The 19863-nt window shown below is 34.3% G+C and overlaps 2 protein-coding genes and 12 non-coding genes across 14 annotated transcripts; 6 read left to right on the plus strand and 8 right to left on the minus strand.

Moving 5' to 3' along the window:
- The first annotated feature begins 208 nt into the window (after positions 1-208).
- On the plus strand, positions 209-289 carry SOCG_16139. Its single transcript has one exon. It is a non-coding gene; the product is annotated as a tRNA-Met (tRNA).
- Positions 290-295: 6 nt separating this feature from the next.
- Positions 296-369, plus strand: SOCG_16140. Its single transcript has one exon. It is a non-coding gene; the product is annotated as a tRNA-Asn (tRNA).
- A 514-nt stretch (positions 370-883) lies between these two features.
- SOCG_16141 lies at positions 884-956 on the minus strand. Its single transcript has one exon. It is a non-coding gene; the product is annotated as a tRNA-Arg (tRNA).
- A 516-nt stretch (positions 957-1472) lies between these two features.
- Positions 1473-1546, plus strand: SOCG_16142. The gene has a single exon. It is a non-coding gene; the product is annotated as a tRNA-Ile (tRNA).
- Positions 1547-1846: 300 nt separating this feature from the next.
- On the minus strand, positions 1847-1920 carry SOCG_16143. The gene has a single exon. It is a non-coding gene; the product is annotated as a tRNA-Ala (tRNA).
- Positions 1921-5619: 3699 nt separating this feature from the next.
- Positions 5620-5690, plus strand: SOCG_16144. The gene has a single exon. It is a non-coding gene; the product is annotated as a tRNA-Asp (tRNA).
- Positions 5691-5993: 303 nt separating this feature from the next.
- SOCG_16145 lies at positions 5994-6076 on the minus strand. The gene has a single exon. It is a non-coding gene; the product is annotated as a tRNA-Val (tRNA).
- Positions 6077-9072: 2996 nt separating this feature from the next.
- Positions 9073-9187, minus strand: SOCG_16146. Its single transcript, XR_001202975.1, has one exon. It is a non-coding gene; the product is annotated as a 5S ribosomal RNA (ribosomal RNA).
- A 2363-nt stretch (positions 9188-11550) lies between these two features.
- On the minus strand, positions 11551-11665 carry SOCG_16147. The gene has a single exon (XR_001202976.1). It is a non-coding gene; the product is annotated as a 5S ribosomal RNA (ribosomal RNA).
- Positions 11666-12525: 860 nt separating this feature from the next.
- SOCG_16148 lies at positions 12526-12599 on the plus strand. The gene has a single exon. It is a non-coding gene; the product is annotated as a tRNA-Ala (tRNA).
- Positions 12600-14716: 2117 nt separating this feature from the next.
- SOCG_16149 lies at positions 14717-14787 on the plus strand. Its single transcript has one exon. It is a non-coding gene; the product is annotated as a tRNA-Asp (tRNA).
- A 306-nt stretch (positions 14788-15093) lies between these two features.
- SOCG_16150 lies at positions 15094-15176 on the minus strand. Its single transcript has one exon. It is a non-coding gene; the product is annotated as a tRNA-Val (tRNA).
- A 265-nt stretch (positions 15177-15441) lies between these two features.
- On the minus strand, positions 15442-17907 carry SOCG_03136 (uncharacterized protein). The gene has a single exon (XM_013161624.1). It carries the CDS (start codon positions 17287-17289, stop codon positions 15556-15558), a length of 1734 nt encoding a protein of 577 aa, XP_013017078.1. The 5' UTR covers positions 17290-17907; the 3' UTR covers positions 15442-15555.
- A 997-nt stretch (positions 17908-18904) lies between these two features.
- SOCG_03137 (60S ribosomal protein L10) lies at positions 18905-19727 on the minus strand. The gene has a single exon (XM_013161625.1). It carries the CDS (start codon positions 19670-19672, stop codon positions 19007-19009), a length of 666 nt encoding a protein of 221 aa, XP_013017079.1. The 5' UTR covers positions 19673-19727; the 3' UTR covers positions 18905-19006.
- Positions 19728-19863: the final 136 nt, after the last annotated feature.

Genomic DNA, 19863 nt, shown 5'->3' on the forward strand with positions numbered 1-19863 from the left:
ATTGCTTACAATATAATCGAATTTAAATAATTTGAGTGTCTGCAAGCTTTGTATCGTTTAAAGAAAAGAAAATTTAATCCAGTGTAATCTACGAATAAAAAGTACAACTACATTTATATGAGGATCCTCCCAACGTCCTATTTTCTGGGAAGCAAGGATAAACCAATTGCTAAACTATAATTAAATAAGTTGTTGCATTACCAACAAAGCTTCTGTAGCTCAGTCGGTGGTAGCGTCCCTCTCATATACTGAAAGGGGAAGGTCGTGAGTTCGAGCCTCACCAGGAGCATGTTAAGGTCGGATAGCACAGTTGGCTAGTGCGCATGACTGTTAATCATGAGGTCGAGGGTTCGAGTCCCTCTCTGACCGTACTTTTTATTTTCAGTCTCATTTGAAATGAGGTTGATTTTTCACAACTAATATACCTAAAACGTATTTAGACTTTATGTTAATAATTCCATATTTGCACATCAACTGAAGTTAGCAAGTGGCTCCCTAATTCTTCGTAAGTAGTGATGTATTAGAAAAAGCCCGGCGGTCTCCAATGTTCAGAGGATTGATATGTTTATTAAATAAAGCAAGTAAATTTAACCTTACAAGATAATATTCTTTTGCTTACTTTGCTTGTTTATAAATACGAAATAAACGAAGCTTGATTTACTAAATCGACGCCGGAATATAGATTACTAATTATCCACAAAACTATTTATCGCTTCGTACAAAGACTTGCATGTTTCAAAAAAAAAAAGGAAACCTATTTATTTAAGATTCAATAACGAAAATAAGAAGCCAAAGGATGCAAAGAGAAGAAGAAACAAACAGCGAAACATAAATAAAGATAAAGTAAAAATAAATAAAGAAGACAGCAAAAGAAAAAGAAATTTGACCCCGCCAGGAGTCGAACCTGGAATCTCCTGATCCGTAGTCAGGCGCCTTGACCATTGGGCCACGAGGCCTTCGTTGAAGAGAACTTCCTTTATAATGTTTTGATCCATCTCTGTTTGAGTTTTAATATCGCTTGGTTCTTTCGCTTCTTCTAATAGCCGTTTTTTGTATCTTAATACTACATCCTAATGTGATGCTAGAATAATGTGACATATATGTCCAGCCATCGTTGTAACTAAGTAATCGCTCTTTGGTCGATAAGAAAAGCAAAAAAATAATTAAAAAAAATAAAAAAACAAAGCAAAGCATAAAGATACACTTTACTTTCTAGGACTCTGTTTGTGATCAGTGATATTAATGGTTCATAGTAAACTTTATTATTTTTTACTTTCTCTATCTCTTTCTTTTAATTCTACTTTTTCTATTTTTCATTTTCGATTCTATTTGTTTGACTTTAATGACAAGCCTGTGGAATTTTGGTATGCGTGTGCCGACGACGTACATACAAAACCAGCAACCAGCAAGGTAATAGGTGCGTAAGTTACAAAGCAAACAGAATGTTTATAGAAAAAACACTTACAACAAATGGTCGCATGATGTAGTTGGTTATCATGTCGATCTAATAAGTCGAATGTCGCCAGTTCGAGCCTGGCTGTGACCATTGTTTTTTTTCTTTTTCTTTTTTTTCCCTCTTTCTATTTCTATCTTACATTTACCTTTAATCACTCTCTTTGTCTTTTTCTTTTCTTTTTTTGTCGTAATGAAATACCTATCTATTTGTATATTTTATCGCAGAGTTGAATGACCACTGTGCGAAACAAAACAAAACTAGATGAAATCAAAGTAAACTAAACTAAATCGTAAAGCAAGTTAGAACAAATTTGAATAGAGATAAAAAAAAAGGATTCTAATTCAAGTAAAAAGCAAAGGGAAATTTGAAGAAGGTTGAACAGGGAAAAATTGGACAAGCCAGAACTCGAATCTGGGACCTCTTCCATGCTAAGGAAGCGTGATAACCATCTACACCACATGCCCTTGGTTGATGTCTTGTTCTTTTCTATGTTATGTAAACAGCACTCTATATCTGACAATTCGAAAATGTGAATCTGTAATTTGGTACTCTTTCAACAAATTTGCGCATTTCAGAGTTGATATATATATATATATATATTCATGACAATTCGACATTCTACATTTGTATGTTACAAGAATTAAACCAAAAAAAATCAAAAAGGTAGTTTTTATTTTGTTTTGTCGTCTTTAGTTTTTCTTTATTTTTTTTCGTATTGTGAAAGCGAGTGAAGTGGTATGCGTATAAATTGATTAATCTGGGGTTTTTTTTTGTCTTCTTCTTTTTCAAAAAACTGAGCTTCAGTTTTAATTTCAAACATTTAAGACACCGTTGGAAACCAAATTTTCGCTGAATTCATCGAATGAGATTTGATTGTCGGGAATATATAAATATATATATATTTTTCCTTATTCGCTAACTTTGAAAGCAAATCATGTATAATTTCTTCGAAGTCAGCAGTCGTTTTGCACTTGGGTATAAGTTGTTACAAGTTATGTAACGTGTAAACAAGGATAGCAGATTTATTTAAGATGAGACTGTAATCTCTTTGACTAAGCTTAAATTAAGCGACTTTTTGTTGGATAGGTTGACAAATTTCAGTGAGTAATTATATCACCTACCTCTTTTCGTAGAAGTTCTTGCAACCAATACATAGAGTATATTTGAATATGTTATGAATTGTATGAACTGGCTTAACGAACAACAAAGTAATTACTTCTTTAATATTATTTGCCAAGACGTAATCGATAATCGCTTGCTATTCTACAGGATGGATATATCAGCTGTTTCTAAACATTCTACACGCTTGGATGAATGATACATTTGATCAATTTTATCTATATAGTGCGTCCTTTTCGGATTCTATAATTTCCTTTGATGCAAGAAAAATACTTTTGTGACATCGTGGCGATTCAACTGACATTGCGAGGATCAAAACACAGTAAATACTTCTTTTTCAGCAATAATTTTCGGAAGTCGCTCGTATGCTTGCATATACTCAAACAAATACTACTTTCTCTGCTTATGAATCAGGTTATTATGAGAAATCCTATCTCTCAAAGTAACTAACAGTACACTAAACGATCACAGTTGATAAACTATTAAATATAATTTTATGAATAACAAAACATAGACACTGCTTGTTTATTCTGAGTAACAAAAAATAAAAAAGTTAATTTCGACGCTCAAAATTACTATATCCATTCCAACTGGTTACAAGCATAAAATTCAGCTGAGGTAGCATTCATGGATATATGTTTAAAATTTCGTTCAGTTAGATTTTTACAAGTACTAACAGGAATATATGTTCCTTCTATATAATTAGTGTTTTCAAGCTTAAAACAGAATTCAGGTCAAGTTGGTAATTAATATTGCCAAGCTTTGTACAATATTTAGCGTTTAGCTAGATAAGCTTTGTTACTTTTTAATTAAAAAGTATTAGAGAGGCTAATTCAACAAAAGGGTGTTTATTCCGGATGATATACGTCAGTTAAACTATTGTCTCTTCAAAAAAAAGAAAAAAACAGAGAAAAAGGGACTTTCATAATCTTTTAAGTAATTAACGGGAAAAGAAAAGGTTACATCGCTAATAAAATTATATAAGAAGGTTACGAACAAGTGTTACACTTCTGGGTAATCTCAACTGATAGTCAAATATAAACTATGCATAAGAATCTCTCCGAAGAAGTTTAGATAGTGAATCAGAATTTTATGAGAATATTTACGATCTAATTTATTTATTTGCAAAAGCATTTTTTATTTATTTTTTTCTGTTGAGACATGTGCATAAATCTATAATTAAGCGAGAGGCCAGAAAATACGTCTTTCCAAGTATAATATTTATCCAAACAACTAGACGAAGAAATGAAATTTAAAAATAGCATTTTCGTGACAGTATTACTATTATCTTTAAAAGCGAAAATCTTGGGGATTATTTTGGTGAGCTTTGTTATAATTTACTCACGCATAATATGTTACGACAAGTAATACTTATAATCGTACCATTCAGGCGGACAAAAAATAACGATCGCAGAAGAAAAACCAAACACAAATTGTCTTAACTATAAAATTTATGTTACTAAGCTGATAGCCGTAAAAGTATAATAGTACTTTTACCGATAACCGGAAAGAGTGCAAGCATTGAAGTATCGTAATTTATTCATAAAAATAGATGAAAATCAAGCTAAGGTTCTCTTATTGCCATTTGATATAGCAAAAATAATTGTCAACATATTGGAAAATGAAGCTAACTTCGTTAAAAATTCCTTCATATATGAATTCACTTTATAAATGTCCCATTGCTCAGATTTGGAATAGATCAAGGTCTGGTTTTGTCTCAGAGCATTTCTTTTGAATATAAAATAATAGCCCACATTTCTTTGGATTAGTTAGATTGCAAAGCCATCTAATAAGGAGAGAACGAAAGATGCAAATACAAAGGCGTAAAGACTGTCGTCGACAAAATTAAAGTATAGGATTCAGAATGTCTCCATTTTTAGGATGTTTCGAGTTATGTTAATTCAGCTAATCTTTATCACAAAGATAACAGAAATAATTTTCAACCTTATAGGAGGATACGTTATGGGAAATGATTTGATGGAAAACTAAGGGGTTCAGTATTCAACAACAAATGATGGTTATAATAATTTAAGAAAATCGGACGAAAATCCCTTTCATTCGTTACTAAACGTATCGAATTACGGTCGAATCTCAAGAGAAAGATACTACTGTGACTTTCGGAAAATGGATTAACTGTTAAGTTTATTGTTATCCACGGATTTTATGTCAAAAAACTCATTTAAAATATTCTTCATTAAACTATGACTACTTAACAGTGTTTTTTATATTGCGGATAAAGAATCTAAGGATTGAGCAGATTACCTTACTTTATGACGAGATAATATACAACAATTCAGACACAATTATATCTGCTAGGGTTCGCCTGAACTTACTTAAAAATATAGGAATCTCTTGTCTTGTTCATTCTCCTTGACGTATTCTATAAGCAGTTATTTTTAGAGAATCAGAAAAAGTAATGAAAAATGGAACCCTGAAAGTTGAGCAATCAGCAGGCTACTCTATTCGTTAGATCTGACCGTAAAAAATGTAGTACCATTCTACAACATATGGCGGTGTAATAGTCAACTATGAATCGCAAATCATAATTCTTAAAAGCTCATGTGTTTTAGCGCGAGCTAACAGTGTGAAACCATATAGTAATTGGTAGTGGCAGACGTACAGGCGGCAATATTGCCATGTTGAGTAGTGTTTTTTCTTTAGATTTAAGCTAAATTGCAGAAAAAGAAAACGAAAGACTGCAAAGGAAAGAGGAAATCGAATAAAAAAAATAAGGAGCGGCGTAATTATTATTTACTAATTATTATGGTTGTTTCCTTAGAAATGCATTTCAGTGAAGAATGCTACATGGTACTCGGTAGAAAATTTTAAATAAGCAGACTTTGCTGTTATTATTTGGAAGATGGAAAATTCTTGTCAAGGTTGAACGTCAAGATAAACAAGAAATGATTAATACATCATACTCGTACTCGTCGTAAACCCATTGATTGTAAGTCATAGACAGCATTGTGCAACAAGCGAAAACAAGGAAAGGCCAAAGACTACATGTTTTTGAAAAAGCTTTTAGCGTGGAAAGCTAATATGGATCTTCCTTAGTATAGGGGTAGTACACCAGCCTGTCACGCTGGCAGCCCGGGTTCGAATCCCGGAGGGAGAGTAATTTTCTGTTTTTCATTTTTCCTTTTTCCTTTTTTCTTCTTCCTTTTCTACAGTTAGTGTCTGCATCCATAGCGATATTTCCTTCGTCAGTTGCAAAGTAAATCATGGTGTGATGGGTGACAGATGCATGGTGTGACGGGTGACAGATGCATACCATGGCATTCAGCAACCCGCAAACAAAGGCAAACAAGGCAGCGAAAATCAAGTGTGTATTATTCTTATATAAAAGATCTGCAATGATCCAACTAATAGAATTCACCGAAAGAAAAAGAAATGAAAAAATTGAAAAAATTGAAGGCTATGACCGTGCCAAGACTCGAACTTGGGACCGTCTGCGAACATCAAATGTTAAGCAGAAATTATAACCATCTAAACCACACGGCCTTCATATACTGTGGTCAATACTAATCTTTTTTTGTTAAATACTGTTATAACCACCCCATTTACCATATTGCATATTAATAACAATAAGTATGTTGTTGGGATAATGGGCATACGATACTACTGATTACTACATACGATTATAATATAACAATAAGGCTTCGCTATTGCAATTCCCAAACGAAGAAACTGCTAACGCTGCTAACCAACGAACATAGTTCGGAAAAAAGTCTTTGCCAATTATAAATATACCAAATTCCATTAATCAAATCTTCAGGCTGGAAGATTTGACTGGTCTAGCCAAATACAGTCTGCGTTAGGTCTTCAGTGAATCAGATCTCTGGAAACTGTTACTTTGACATTATCTTTTAACTGACTATTGTTACGAGCGGTATTATTTTAAGTGTTATGAAGTTGAACTGCTCTAGGAGGTCGATACTCAATATATTAATAATGAAACCAAATAGAATGCGAAAGCTATCATGGTATCGTTATAAAATCCAGAAAACGTTCTAAATAATCGATAATCGTAAGGATGCCTATATATAAAAATATGAAGATTGATTTTCTAAAAACTTTACAGCATCTTAATGTTCACTATTAAGTTGAAATCATTGAGTATAGAAGCAAAAAAGTATTGGTTGTTTCTGTTTCTAGTCACTCTAGATTTATCCTTCAATTGCTCGTTGAGACCTTATAACTGGAGGTTGTGGCTGTGGGATTTCTGTATGAGAAAAGCGGAACGTTAACAATTCCTTTTAGCAAACCAATACACACTTCTCTGAATCATATCACTATATTTGCTTTTGTCATTTTTGATTAATTTCCAGAAATAAGTATCGTAGATTCAACGGAACCATTTTGTATTGTCAAGATATTGAATCGTGGTTAAACTGTTTAAATATATGGATATACGTATACGTAGAAGATATACAATTAACAAATTATAAGATAACGAATGAAAGGTTTATATTATTAACACTAGCTTTCTTACATTTATATACTGTTAGTTGCAGTTAAGGCACTCGTGAGCGTATGTAGCTTTGCTAAAGACTAGTAAACTTCATTTAGTGCAAATCATTTACTCTGATAAGTCATAATTCCGCGGTTGGTTCCTCAAGATGGTGCTAATTACGATTCGAGTGCTATGCCACTTCATTCTATATTGTCGCCTACCATTTTGAAATATCAAAGTAAATACTTTTCTATAGAGTCATAAACGGTTGTACCCATTACGATAATTGCAAACTCGCCCAGAATCACTATGAATATCGGAAACACGTATAGCGCGTACTGTTATTTAACAATGTCTTACATACATTGAATTGCATAATGTTAATACGTTCGATGCATTCTTCTATCTAACTTACAGTGAGCTGTCTATATAACTTGCCTGTTCGAGTTACCGTAAGTCTTAAAATATCATGCCCTCGACTTCAATAATGCAAAGCTTCCAGCTAGGTGGCTGCTGTTAAAGTATAGTCATTGGTAATGTATGTAAACGTTTATTAGTGAACCTAACATACACAATATCATATGGGTAATGGGAAAGGAATATACACGCTTGTTTCTCCCAACTGGATTTCTGATTTAAAATTTAGTCATTATCATCATGGACGGACAGTTCCCAGGTAAATGGCGCAATTTCAGGCAGCAACTTATATCAAAATCAAGAATCAACACTTTACTTCTTTGCAAATACTTTTCATACTTAGAATAGCTGCAAGTTAAAGAATAATAAGTGATTAACGAAGAACATACAGAAAAGGTTCTCAAAACGATATGGTGCAGTGACGATTCAGATTTTCTTTTTGGGTTTTTTGGTCTTTTTTTTTCTTCCAATTGAATCATGGTTAGGAAAGAAAGGACAGCAAAGTGTATCATTCTGTAAATAAAAAAAAAAAAAGAGAGAGAGAAGAAGTTCAGAATTTCTTTCTCTCTCTGCGATATAGAACAAATTTCTTAAAGTCGCTTCTCGTAATTTTAGATTCAAAGCATTTCCTCTGCATCTATCTTTGTATATGAAGCGGCATGTAAATACAATAACAACTCTCCCTCTACCTGCATAATTTCCTTTGATGTAAACGGACACACAATTTATTTAGTATACCGAGGTTGTTGGAGAATTACGTTCAAAAAACCGTTCTCAGCATATGCATTAGTTCGAGTGACTTCTATTATTTATTAGTACCATCCATTATTTTGTAATAGCGAACGCAAGAATATAAATCTTAGTATATCGTATCGTAAATTTCACTTCATTCCAAAATCTATAAAAGTTGTCACGTTTTCATACTCACCAAGGAAGCAAATACATTCTAACCATCTGATCCTATGGTCTTTGGGTTATGAAACCCGATTGTTGTGATTGCCGTGCCGATTATACGATTATGACCCAACATTACTGATCAGCTTTAGCTATTTCCTTGATGTAAGAAGTGGATATAGTATCGTCATCCAGGCAAACCTCTAATTTCAAGAGAAGAAAAAGAGATTGTAAGTGTGATGTGAACATTTTGAATGACATACAGCAAAACGAAATACTGCATCCGCAAAAAGACTCACTTGTTTCCTTGTTTCCGCCTCCGCCGCAAAGCGACACCCTTGATTCAACTATTTCTATCATTCATAGGTGGTTGTGTATGCAAATCTTTTTTATCATTCTTGTCTGTTTTTCATATTTTTCAAGTAGTATCGAAAAATTTACGTATCTATAACGAGCCAATTCGTTGTCTTATTGAATGGTTATTTACAGTAATAGACTCGCGAAGGGCGATGTTTACTTACGTACACTGATGACGACTGGGAATGAGTCTCAGTATCCCCAAATGGAGGAGAGTTGTTTGAATAGGGGAAGAAGTAAGAGACAATATACTAAATACTAAACGAAAGAAAAGGTAAGACAAGACAAAACAAAGAAAAAGGAACATAAAAAACAAAAAAAATAAATAAAGAAATAAATAAGTAATAGACAGTGAAAATGAAAAAATAAAGAGGAGAGCCTACAGCACCCCGGATTCCCATGTTGTCTCCAACCATAGTACTAACGAGGCCCTCAGACGTTTAACTGCAGTGATCGGACGGGAACTGGTGTTTTCGCCTAGGTATGGCCGTAGACACTTTCCTCCTTCATTTAGCTTACTTGTACTTGTACTTATACTTGTACTTATACTTGTATCTGTATCTGTATCTGTACTCGACTGGTACTCGTACTAAAGTACTTTGTATTGACTGGTTCAGTTTCTTATTTGGCTTCATGAACTACGGACCTACGGAACTACGAGGTCCAATTCGACTCACTTCTATCTTTGGTAATTTTACACCGCCCATGGAGGGTGGTTGAATATTATAGACATAAAACCACGTTGCTTTTCTCTTTTTTTTTTTTTCGAACCACATTGTGTTAGGCTGCTGTCGCCCAGGTATATAAAGACTGAATGTACGAATTTTATGGGTCCATAAAGTTGTATTTATAAATAACTTTGCTTTCTACTTGAATATTTCAAACGTACAATAATTTGGCTGTCAAAATGTACTATATTTTTGGTTATGAAAGTATACTAGTCGTCGCATCTTTTTAGTGTATGACTCGTGCTTCGTCTCTTCTAGTCATTTGCTATGTGAAGAAGCACTTACGAAGTGTAGTTGCCTAAAATATAATTCATATAGTTTTTTTCACATGTTTCATTCAATGATTAGCGGGCTTCGATTACGGTTTCGGAGCCTTTGAATTCACTAGAACAGTTAGAATTCACCAATCACAAAAATCAAAATGAATACAATACAGCCGGTAAGTAAGTAAGTAAGTAAGTAAGTAACCCAAGGAAAAAACTTTCGTATCGGGAAGAAATTTTGAGACCAAAGACTAGGATAAGAAAAAGAATTTGCTTATGGAATATGTAGAATAGTCGCTGCTATTCATTTACAGACATGTATTTTTTCAACATGTCCTTTAAACAGGTGGGGGTCTAGTATAGTATTATTATCGAATTCTTCTTAGGCTGAATACTGGTTGGGTTCATAAGCCATTTCTAAATCAATCTATTTATTTAGAGCTAACGGATGTATATAGCTGATACCTATATTCTTGTTTTTAGCGAAATAAGAAGTGTTTTTCGCGTTTGTTTATAACGAGTTGCAGACATTATGTACATAATTGAAATATTTGGCACTCCGTTCTTTCAATTTCAACAAATATTACCTGAATATGGAAGAAGCGTATCAATACCATCTAAACAACGACAACTGAATGACTTTTCATTATTGAGCAGCTTGGAAGTCACCTGAATTTGAAACTCGGATGTAGTTGTAGTTGTAGTTGTAGTTGTAGTTGTAGTTGTTGTTGTTGTTGTTGTTGTTGTTGGTTTTTTTTTTCTTTCATTTTACAATGGCAAATTAAAATACAAAAAATACTCAGATATTTACAGCCAAAACGAAATCACATAGAATCACCCAACAAAGTCCTCAAGTACTACTTTCACAATCCGCGCGGATCACTCAAAAAAAGGATTGAAACTTATTTTACAGCTTTCAATTCACTGTGTTTTCGTTTTTTAATGGAAAACTCCTCTTAAAAAATACAGCGTAGATGCAAACTCACGGTGATGGTATTTCGCATGTCTAAATGTCATGTCATAAACTAGCGAGATTATGTCACCCACTCGTTACATCTTCGTTACGATTTTGTAACGCTAGCTTTCGGGTGATAGATAGACTGTATTATGATAGTCCAAAAAGGTTGTTTATTACCAAAAAGTAAGCGCACAAATGATCGTTTAGCAACGAAAATAAAAAAGAACAAATCCCCCAAAAAGGTATACTGCAAATGATATATACACGGGGTTTAATTAGTATATGTTCTTCTTAGAATGATCAATGATTTGGCTTTAATAGATTCGAAGGGAAAGGTTTGAATACTCTGGGTGTTGGTGGTCTTACTTTCAACATTTGTCAATGGTAATGATTTGAAACAATCCTCCCTCCTCTAAATGCTATGCTCTTGAGAAACACAACAGAAACCAGGGTCTAGAGAGAGGGTGTTCAAAGCATCGGGATTGGTTGTTTTGCGAAAAAAAGCATTGCTTATGACGACATTGGGCCTTTGCGGCGATTCTTATTTAGTTTCCGTTATGTTTCTGTTTCTGTTTCTGTTTCTGTATAAGTATTAGTATGTTATGTATTGGATCGCTTTTTCCATGACTATCTATGCTCTTGATTGGTTGGCGTGGTGACTATCGCTTTTCAGCTAGCCTGACTGCATTAAGGTAAGCAAGCAGCAGTATATAACTCGAAAAAAGTACGGTGATAAAAAAACAACCCAAGGCAATGCGATGCTTGCAGAGTATGCATACATAATTAAAACAACATAAAATAAGTAGTAAAAGAAAAAGAGAAAGAGAAAGAAAAAGGAACATAAAAAAAGAAAATAAATAAAGAAATAAATAATAATAGACAGTGAAAATGAAAAAATAAAGAGGAGCCTACAGCACCCCGGATTCCCATGTTGTCTCCAACCATAGTACTAACGAGGCCCTCAGACGCTTAACTGCAGTGATCGGACGGGAACTGGTGTTTTCGCCTAGGTATGGCCGTGGACGCACTTGTTTTCGTCTGACGGTCTATCCGTAATAGTAATCTTGCTATTCGCATCTCTTGTCAAACAAAAATTAACGACGAAAGACCAATATGCTTTCTCATCAAAGATGAAGCAGGTAGTTGTAAGAGACTAATAACCCTTTTGTTTCACCAAATGTTTGGTCTTTACATGAATGAATGCCATTCATATAACGATTTGTAGAGGATCGTACGTAGTCTAGACTTTGCTTTAACTTCTCTTGCATTGATGGTTTAATACTCGAATTATTATTTTTGACGTGTATATTTTTTGAAAATATTGCCTGAAAACCCTTTTATGAGCTGTACCGTTTTATGGTAAATTCACTTTGCTACAGCAACGATTAACCGATCTCTGAGTTATGGAAGACTATACCTTGGTATGCTTATTCGTTAATTAGAGGGGTTTGACAAAATAAATAGAAAATAGAAAATAAAAATTGAAACTTTGAAACTCTTGAAAAGGAGATAGGAGGTCCATCTCCATACCTTACAACAAGGTTAACTTGGTTTCCCAAAGCTAGATGTGGATACAAGTATGATGATTTCCAATAGCGGATATTAGATAAAACGTATCATATTATCATCTAATTATGTAACTATTTATTACGGACTTAGTTAGATGAACCTAAGACGAAAAGCATCGCACAGTCGAAAATGTTAGAAATTTCCATTTAAGATAAAATTCAATAAAAACATACTATTATAGCCATATTTTCGGAGGTTTGACTGCATTAAAGATGTAGTCTTAGCGGCAATCTAACAGCGTTTGGAACAATCTTACCGCTAAATTACTGTTTGAATTAGTAAAATAATAACGGTGATTTCACCTAAAAACCGGGCATGTGGTGTAGATGGTTATCACGCTTCCTTAGCATGGAAGAGGTCCCAGATTCGAGTTCTGGCTTGTCCAATTTTTATTCACAATAGTCACTCAGCCAGTCTTGAGAGTATGTTTTTTAAATGGAACTATAGTTGCACATGATTTTGTTTATACCAGCCTTGCCAAATACTTCAAAGCTTCTGTGATAAAAGCTTTCGAACACGATTATAGGCCATTTCCATATGAACATCAATGGACCACAAAGCTTCACCAAAACTTTTACGGGTTTCAAAAGCAAGGGATTAGTTGTGCAATGTGATATTTTTGTCAATCTTCAAGTTCACGAAAAAAAAGTAGTTATTCATTTTTTTCATTTTTTTTTTTTATATCTATACGCTGACTTGATAAAAACTGTAATACGCATTAATATCTGTATAATAAAAATGCTTCTGAAATGAAAACGGCACATAACCTTTGTGAGTGTTACATATCTATTCGTTATTTATTTATTTATTTTTTTATGTTTATTGTTTCTCTAGTGATTCTATAATTAGATTTGTGAATGGTAAGCCAATCGATTGATTAAAATATATAAGATTTATCCTTTTTTTCGATAAACTGTTCTGTACTTTTGTTTTCTTTTGCTAGACATTTTCATAATATTTAGGTAAAATTAACAGTCTTTATTGTTTCTATATCTTATTCATGGATAGCTAAAGAACCATTGGAATTATTACAAGTTGCAACATGAGACGGCCCTTCAACTCAATTTGGTTTTGCCATTCCTACCTTGTAGACAACTTTTTGGATGTTTGACTCATATACTATGTAAGACAGTACAAATTAACAGGATTTACTAAACCAACGTGCAACTATAAGTATTATCGTTTCGGCGAAAGATCAAGTAGCAACTTTTGTTTAGTGTATCTGGTTTCGCTTGATATAATACGCTAACTGTCTACCAGTTATACAAAGCAAGCAGAATCTTTTATTTTAAGATTTTATTGAATTCATTGTCCCTTGTACATGAATCAAGCTGAATTAATGCAAAACTTTTTCCTTTTTTCTTTTGTAATAGTAAGTTTCGGTTGCCTAAGTTATATATTATAAATCATAGGCGGAAGTCATGATAACTTAGATTATGTAGATGTGTATGCTGTTTCAATTTGATATTTTATTATTTCCGAAATCTTTGAACCATATACTTACTACATATCGCACATGATCACATACATCGGCTAAATAAGATAAAAAATCATAGACAAGAACTGGAAGACATCAGAATAAACACTGAAATAAATAATAAAAAAACTTAAAGAAAGTCACAAACAGCTATTAGTTGTTACCATAGATGGCTTGCACCGTTAATGCTAATTTTCAGCCATTGAGATCTAGTATTCTTCATGTCAACTTGATGTTTCCAAATGTGCATACTTGATAGTTCTGGGCGTCTATCATATCAAAAACACAACTAACGGACATGTGAAAAAACTTTAGTCTATGTGAGAACTGAAAATGGAGCACAAAACAAAAAAAAACAAAAAAAAACAAAAAAAAAACAAAAAACAATGTTCTTACAAGATTTAGCAAAATCATGTTTTGTGCCTCAAAAGGTATACTCAGCGGTATCTAACGTATTAAACAAATTTAAGAATATAATATATTATGCAACAAAGATATAGTATCAAAATATACAACCAAACATCATAGTACAAAAAATTGTACAGTAATAATGCACCACGGCGGTTCACATTGCGTGGTAAAACATGAAGATTCGGTATGCTTTTATAACTCAACCATTTTAAGCAAATCTTGATTGAATCAAGTAGATCATGAATAATCCAGTTGTGATTTAAATTGCTGGTTTGGCAGTTCAATTCGCTGATTCCAGGCGACTAAAAATAGAGAGTGTACTTGCGCTGCACTGGACTTGACTGAACTGGGGACATTATTAAGGACGGTATATTCTGTTACTGAAAAGCATTTCCTATCTTTTTTTTTTTTTTTTTAAATGGAGTTTAGACGTCGATTTTTATAAACAAATTTATTAGAAGTTTGAAAGTTTTTCATTGGTTTTAAAGACTGATTATTAGTTATTTAAGATACTTAAAACAGAAGCACAATACCATGTAGTACCATAAGTACCTCTACTTTTTGAAATAGTAATCTGATGTTATGAAGCTTTTAGCGTGGAAAGCTAATATGGATCTTCCTTAGTATAGGGGTAGTACACCAGCCTGTCACGCTGGCAGCCCGGGTTCGAATCCCGGAGGGAGAGTAATTTCTGTTTTTCCTTTTCCCTTTTTCAATATTTCTTCTTCCTTGTGTTTCCTTGTTTATATTGTTTTTTAATTCTACAGTTAGTGTCTGCATCCATAGCGATATTTCCTTCGTCAGTTGCAAAGTAAATCATGGTGTGATGGGTGACAGATGCAGACCATGCCGTTCAGCAACCGCAAACAAGGCAGCGAAAATCAAGTGTGTATTATTTTTATATAAAAGATCTGCAATGATCCAACTATAGAATTCACCGAAAGAAAAAGAAACTCGAAGAAATGAAAAATTTGAAAAAAATTGAAGGCTATGACCGTGCCAAGACTCGAACTTGGGACCGTCTGCGAACATCAAATGTTAAGCAGAAATTATAACCATCTAAACCACACGGCCTTCGTTGGATTTTAAAGTCGTAAGGGTGTAATGAAGGTATCTGTAATTCCTGGCTTATTAACCCTCACTAAGTTTATTCCGCTTCATGTCTTATCTCTTTTGTATGAGAAGGTTTACTAAGTATTATTAACATATCAAGTAGTTCTTTCAAAACAGTCAATTGAGAATGAATACATTGAAAACATGAAGCGTATATTGTAGTCATTAACAGTTTACCTTATTTTGTCCGTTACTATTTCTAAAAAACTATTTGCCATCATTTTTGCTCATAATCAAAGGACATTTATTATTTGCGAGTTTGTCACTCATTATCAGATATGAATGTATGCGAAAAAAGGTATTAGATTAGCACTTGCTTAAAAAAAATCAGTCATGGAAGTTAACAAACATTCTTCAGAACTTGTTTTATACGTCCTTTAGCATTTCTAGGTTTTTCGTTATTGTTATCGGAAAGATCCTCAAAAGTATGCAAACCAGTATCCAAATCAATGTCAGCTAAAGATCGAATATACGTTCTGTCATAAATCTTGTAACCGATAAAGAAGACAACAACCACAATAGCTGCCAAATAACCTTGGAAGAAACCTGCTGCATTAGGTTTACCGCCAACAGGGAAGAGCGATACATAAAATTGAGCAATTAAACATAAAATATTAAAGCCTAAACCAATACATGATCCCCAAATACCCATAGGGGACACAAAACCAAGAGTATCCAAAGAACGACCTTGCTTTTTCATGGCGAGTCTAAAGATAATATGGCATAAGTTAATACTACCCCAAGAAAAGAAGCTTGAAAGACCGGATACAGCAAGCAACCAGTTGAATACTGTTGTACTTTTGTTTTTGGCTTCATTGATATAAGCGATGAATCCAAATGCAAGAACCAAAATCATGGCCATTAATGGACGACCCAATCGATCAGTATAAGTTAAGAAAGAAGGTGCATTCTTGTTGAGGGCAAGGGCGTGCAAGGTACGGCTTGCAATATAAGTACATGAATTGGCGACAGAAATAACGGAAATAATAATAACGGCATTAAATACAGAAGGAAGTCCTTTAATCCCAGCTTCTCTTATAGCAAGCACGAATGGGGACACACTGGTATTACTGCTGTTATTCATCAGATCGCTGTCATCAGGGCTAACTAGTAAACTTATCATAAGCAAGCCAACAACATAGAAGATTGCGATACGCCAGAAAACTTGACGTGTGGCATGGGGCAAAGATTTTCTTGGGTTCTCGGCCTCAGCAGCCGCTAGACCAACAGCTTCGGTACCACTAAAGGAAAAGGCTGCTGTTGTGAAGACAGAGCAAAAGCCTTTGAAACCGTGTCGAAAAGGTTGATGCGAAATAATTTTACCACCAATGTAACCTCTGTGATCGGTAGGAACACCACCACAATTGATAATGATTGCCAAAATAATAAACCCGGTAGTAGCAATCACCTTTATTGTCGACAGGATGAACTCGACTTCACCATAACCTTTAACTCCAAAGAGATTGATGAAGATAATTAAAAAAAGAAAAATGGAAATCCAAACAGCACTATTTATCTCTGTCCAATATTTAAAAGTGATAGCACAGGTGGTTAATTCTAAAGGAAACGTAACGAAATAATTAAGAAAGTAATTCCAACCGCAAGCGAAGCCCCAACCCGGGTCAATAAAACGCATGCAGTATGTGTAGAAACCACCGGCCAGCGGATAAGCGACAGCCAATTCGCCTAGAGCGTAGACCGTAAAATACATCATGATACCAATTAAGGTATAATCTATAATGACAGAAGCAGGACCACCATTCGCAAGGGAGCTACCCGAACCGACGAAAAGACCTGTACCGATAGCACCACCAATGGCAATCATTTGCATATGTCTTCCTTTGAGACTTCTTTTTAAGGCCGCACCGTCACCTCTGGTAGTTGTTGCAGGCTTGAAATCGTTGATGATGCTTTCGAAAAACCCCTCCTTTTTTGGCTCCAATTCATAGAGTTCACCCTGTGGAGCTGTCGTTGGTGAATCTAAAGGGAGCTTTTTTTCATCTTTTGTATCCTCGGGAGTTATTGTGTTAGAAGGGTATTTTTCGATTTGATTTTCGTTGACAGAACCTGACATTTTTGATAATCAATATTAAAAAATTGGAAATAAAATAAAGTAAAATGAAGAGAGGACAATGGTTATGAGAGTATGATTTATCAATTAAAGAAGCCGGCAAAGACAAATTGAATTATATAACAGATAAACAAACCTTGGAAAGCAACGAGATCTCTTTTCGTTTTATGACGCGTGTATGTTTATTCAAAGAGTAATTAATAATATTTTAGAAAAATGATAGGAGACGAATTTGTCAAGACTCTTCGATATGAATATGAAAAGACCCTTCTAGTTATAGAAAGTGATCTTGGAAGGAGTTATAGAGAATGCGAAAACCTTGTTCAAAATATAGGAAAGTATTAGTAAATATTCTTTTGTACTTTCCGTTTTTCTTAATTTATCTATCAAACAAAAAAAAAAAAAAAAATCACACAAAAAGAACCAAAAGAACAACAACTTTAATTTGAATTAATCACCTCTTTATACAATCACAATTCCTTCTACAATGAATTGGCGACAGCAATTCTTATATATATATATATATATATATACAACCACAGAAGAGGTTTAGGCACCACTTTATACTCACATGCTACGATATAACTACCCAACTCAATGCTGATAAGTGATGACTAGGACTATCACGCTGATAAGATTAAGCAAGCATATAGTACGTCAGGTAAAGAAAGAGGCGAGAAGCAAATATTTTGTTTCGTAACCATTTGTAATATTTAAGTAATGAGAAGTAAATAAAGAAGACAATTGTTGAATTAATTTTCCATTTGCTTTTTCTACAAAATTGACTTTGAAAGACGTCGAAAAGCTTTTTACGAGCACTAATTGTGAATAGATCAAACGTTGTCATCTTGATACGTTAAAGCTTCTGTTACCCATCCTTTCCCATCTACTCGACTATCTAGGTTCGATATCTATAACAAATTTCAGTAGTTTGATAAACACATAAACTCCTTTTCGCACCAGTAGTTTGTATTTTAGAACCAATAATTGCAATTGTATATAATCCGCCTAGCCTAAAAACAACGAATTAACAGACTGTGATTGTTTACATCCTGACAAGAGAAACCTTTCTCCACTGTTACCGCTAGCCTTAATTTGAAGTAACAGATACAAGATCAAACCATGGTATGTCAGTGGGTACCTTGTAATAGTAAAAAAAAAATAAAAATAAAAGAAAAATAAAAGAAAAAGAAAGGGACTGGAAACGAAAAGATAAAAAGTTCTATTACATGATCTTTCTAAAAAATTGCTACTAGTTCCATTAATCTAGGGAATATTTCTGTTCATGCTCGATTTTGTACAAAGCTTCTTTGATAAAAAGATACTAGTCACTTATTTGATTTGAACTTTAGGACAGGAACAATTTTAGTACTTTGATAAATAACAGAAAGAAGCAAGATATAAACAACGAACTGCGTAAACATAAACGAACTTGCAGCTCCACTTTCATTTAACTATTCCTATCGACCTGAAGAAGGGAAATGAGTTTGCGGTATTTTTAGTTTGGTACAATACTTACAATACTAGTAGTGAGTGACTCACACTTCTGTCATTCTTAAAAAGTAACAACAACTTACGATGCCTTCTATATGGGGTCAAAACTTCCCTACAATTACAGCCTCAAATATCAATGATTCGTTTGTTCATTTCAATTAATTTTTCATCATATTGTATGTAGCATCCATAAAACAAAAAATTTTATTTCCTTTTTTCCTAGTTCTTAAGCAAGGTTGAAGGAAGCATCGGGGAAAACCTCAAACTTTTCGTTAAGGCTACCACGCTTGTTCAAGAACTTGGCATAGCAGCCATCAGGGATGACTTCACCGCGGCTACGCTTCTCAATGAATTCATCACGGTTGTATTGAGAGAAACCCCACTTCTTGGAAACAATAATTCTTTGTTGACCAGGGAACTTATATTGGCAACGACGGAGGGCTTCAATAGCAGTAGCACGGTTGGAGTCCTTGGTACGGATAGACATCAAGACTTGGCCAATCTTGACACGGGCAACCAAACCGTTGGGCTTACCGAAAGCGTGACGCATACCTTGTTGCAATCTATCGGCACCGGCACAAGAAAGCATCTTGTTGATACGGACAACGTGGTAGGGATGAGCACGGACACGGAGGTGGAAAGCATCCTTACCAGCAATCTTCACCAAGTACTTGTTGGAGCTAATACGAGCAGCTTCGAGAGCTTCAGAAGTAATTTGTTCCAATTCATTGGAGACCAAGTGAACGCACAAAGGAAACTCGTCAACAGTGGCACGTTTACGACCCAAGTCAAAGATTCTGATCTTGGGGTCAGGAACAGCACGGTTGTAACGAGACTTGGGGTAAGGCTTGTTCTTTATGTAACGGTAGCAACGTGCGGGTCTACGAGCCATTTTTGATCCAAAAGCTTTATGGGTTTTCTGGTTTTTGCCAATTGCTTCCCGACCCACCTAGTCTTTCCTTTCGGGTACCCCAAAAAACAGTCACATATCCTGTTACTTCACCTCGTAACAAGTAAGTTACGTTTGCATTGTCTCTAATTCAGTTTTATGAAATTTTTGTAAACAGTTTGAAGCAACTACAT

This window comes from Schizosaccharomyces octosporus (genome assembly GCF_000150505.1).
Source record: "Schizosaccharomyces octosporus yFS286 unplaced genomic scaffold supercont6.1, whole genome shotgun sequence".
In the NCBI taxonomy this organism is placed as follows: domain Eukaryota; kingdom Fungi; phylum Ascomycota; class Schizosaccharomycetes; order Schizosaccharomycetales; family Schizosaccharomycetaceae; genus Schizosaccharomyces; species Schizosaccharomyces octosporus.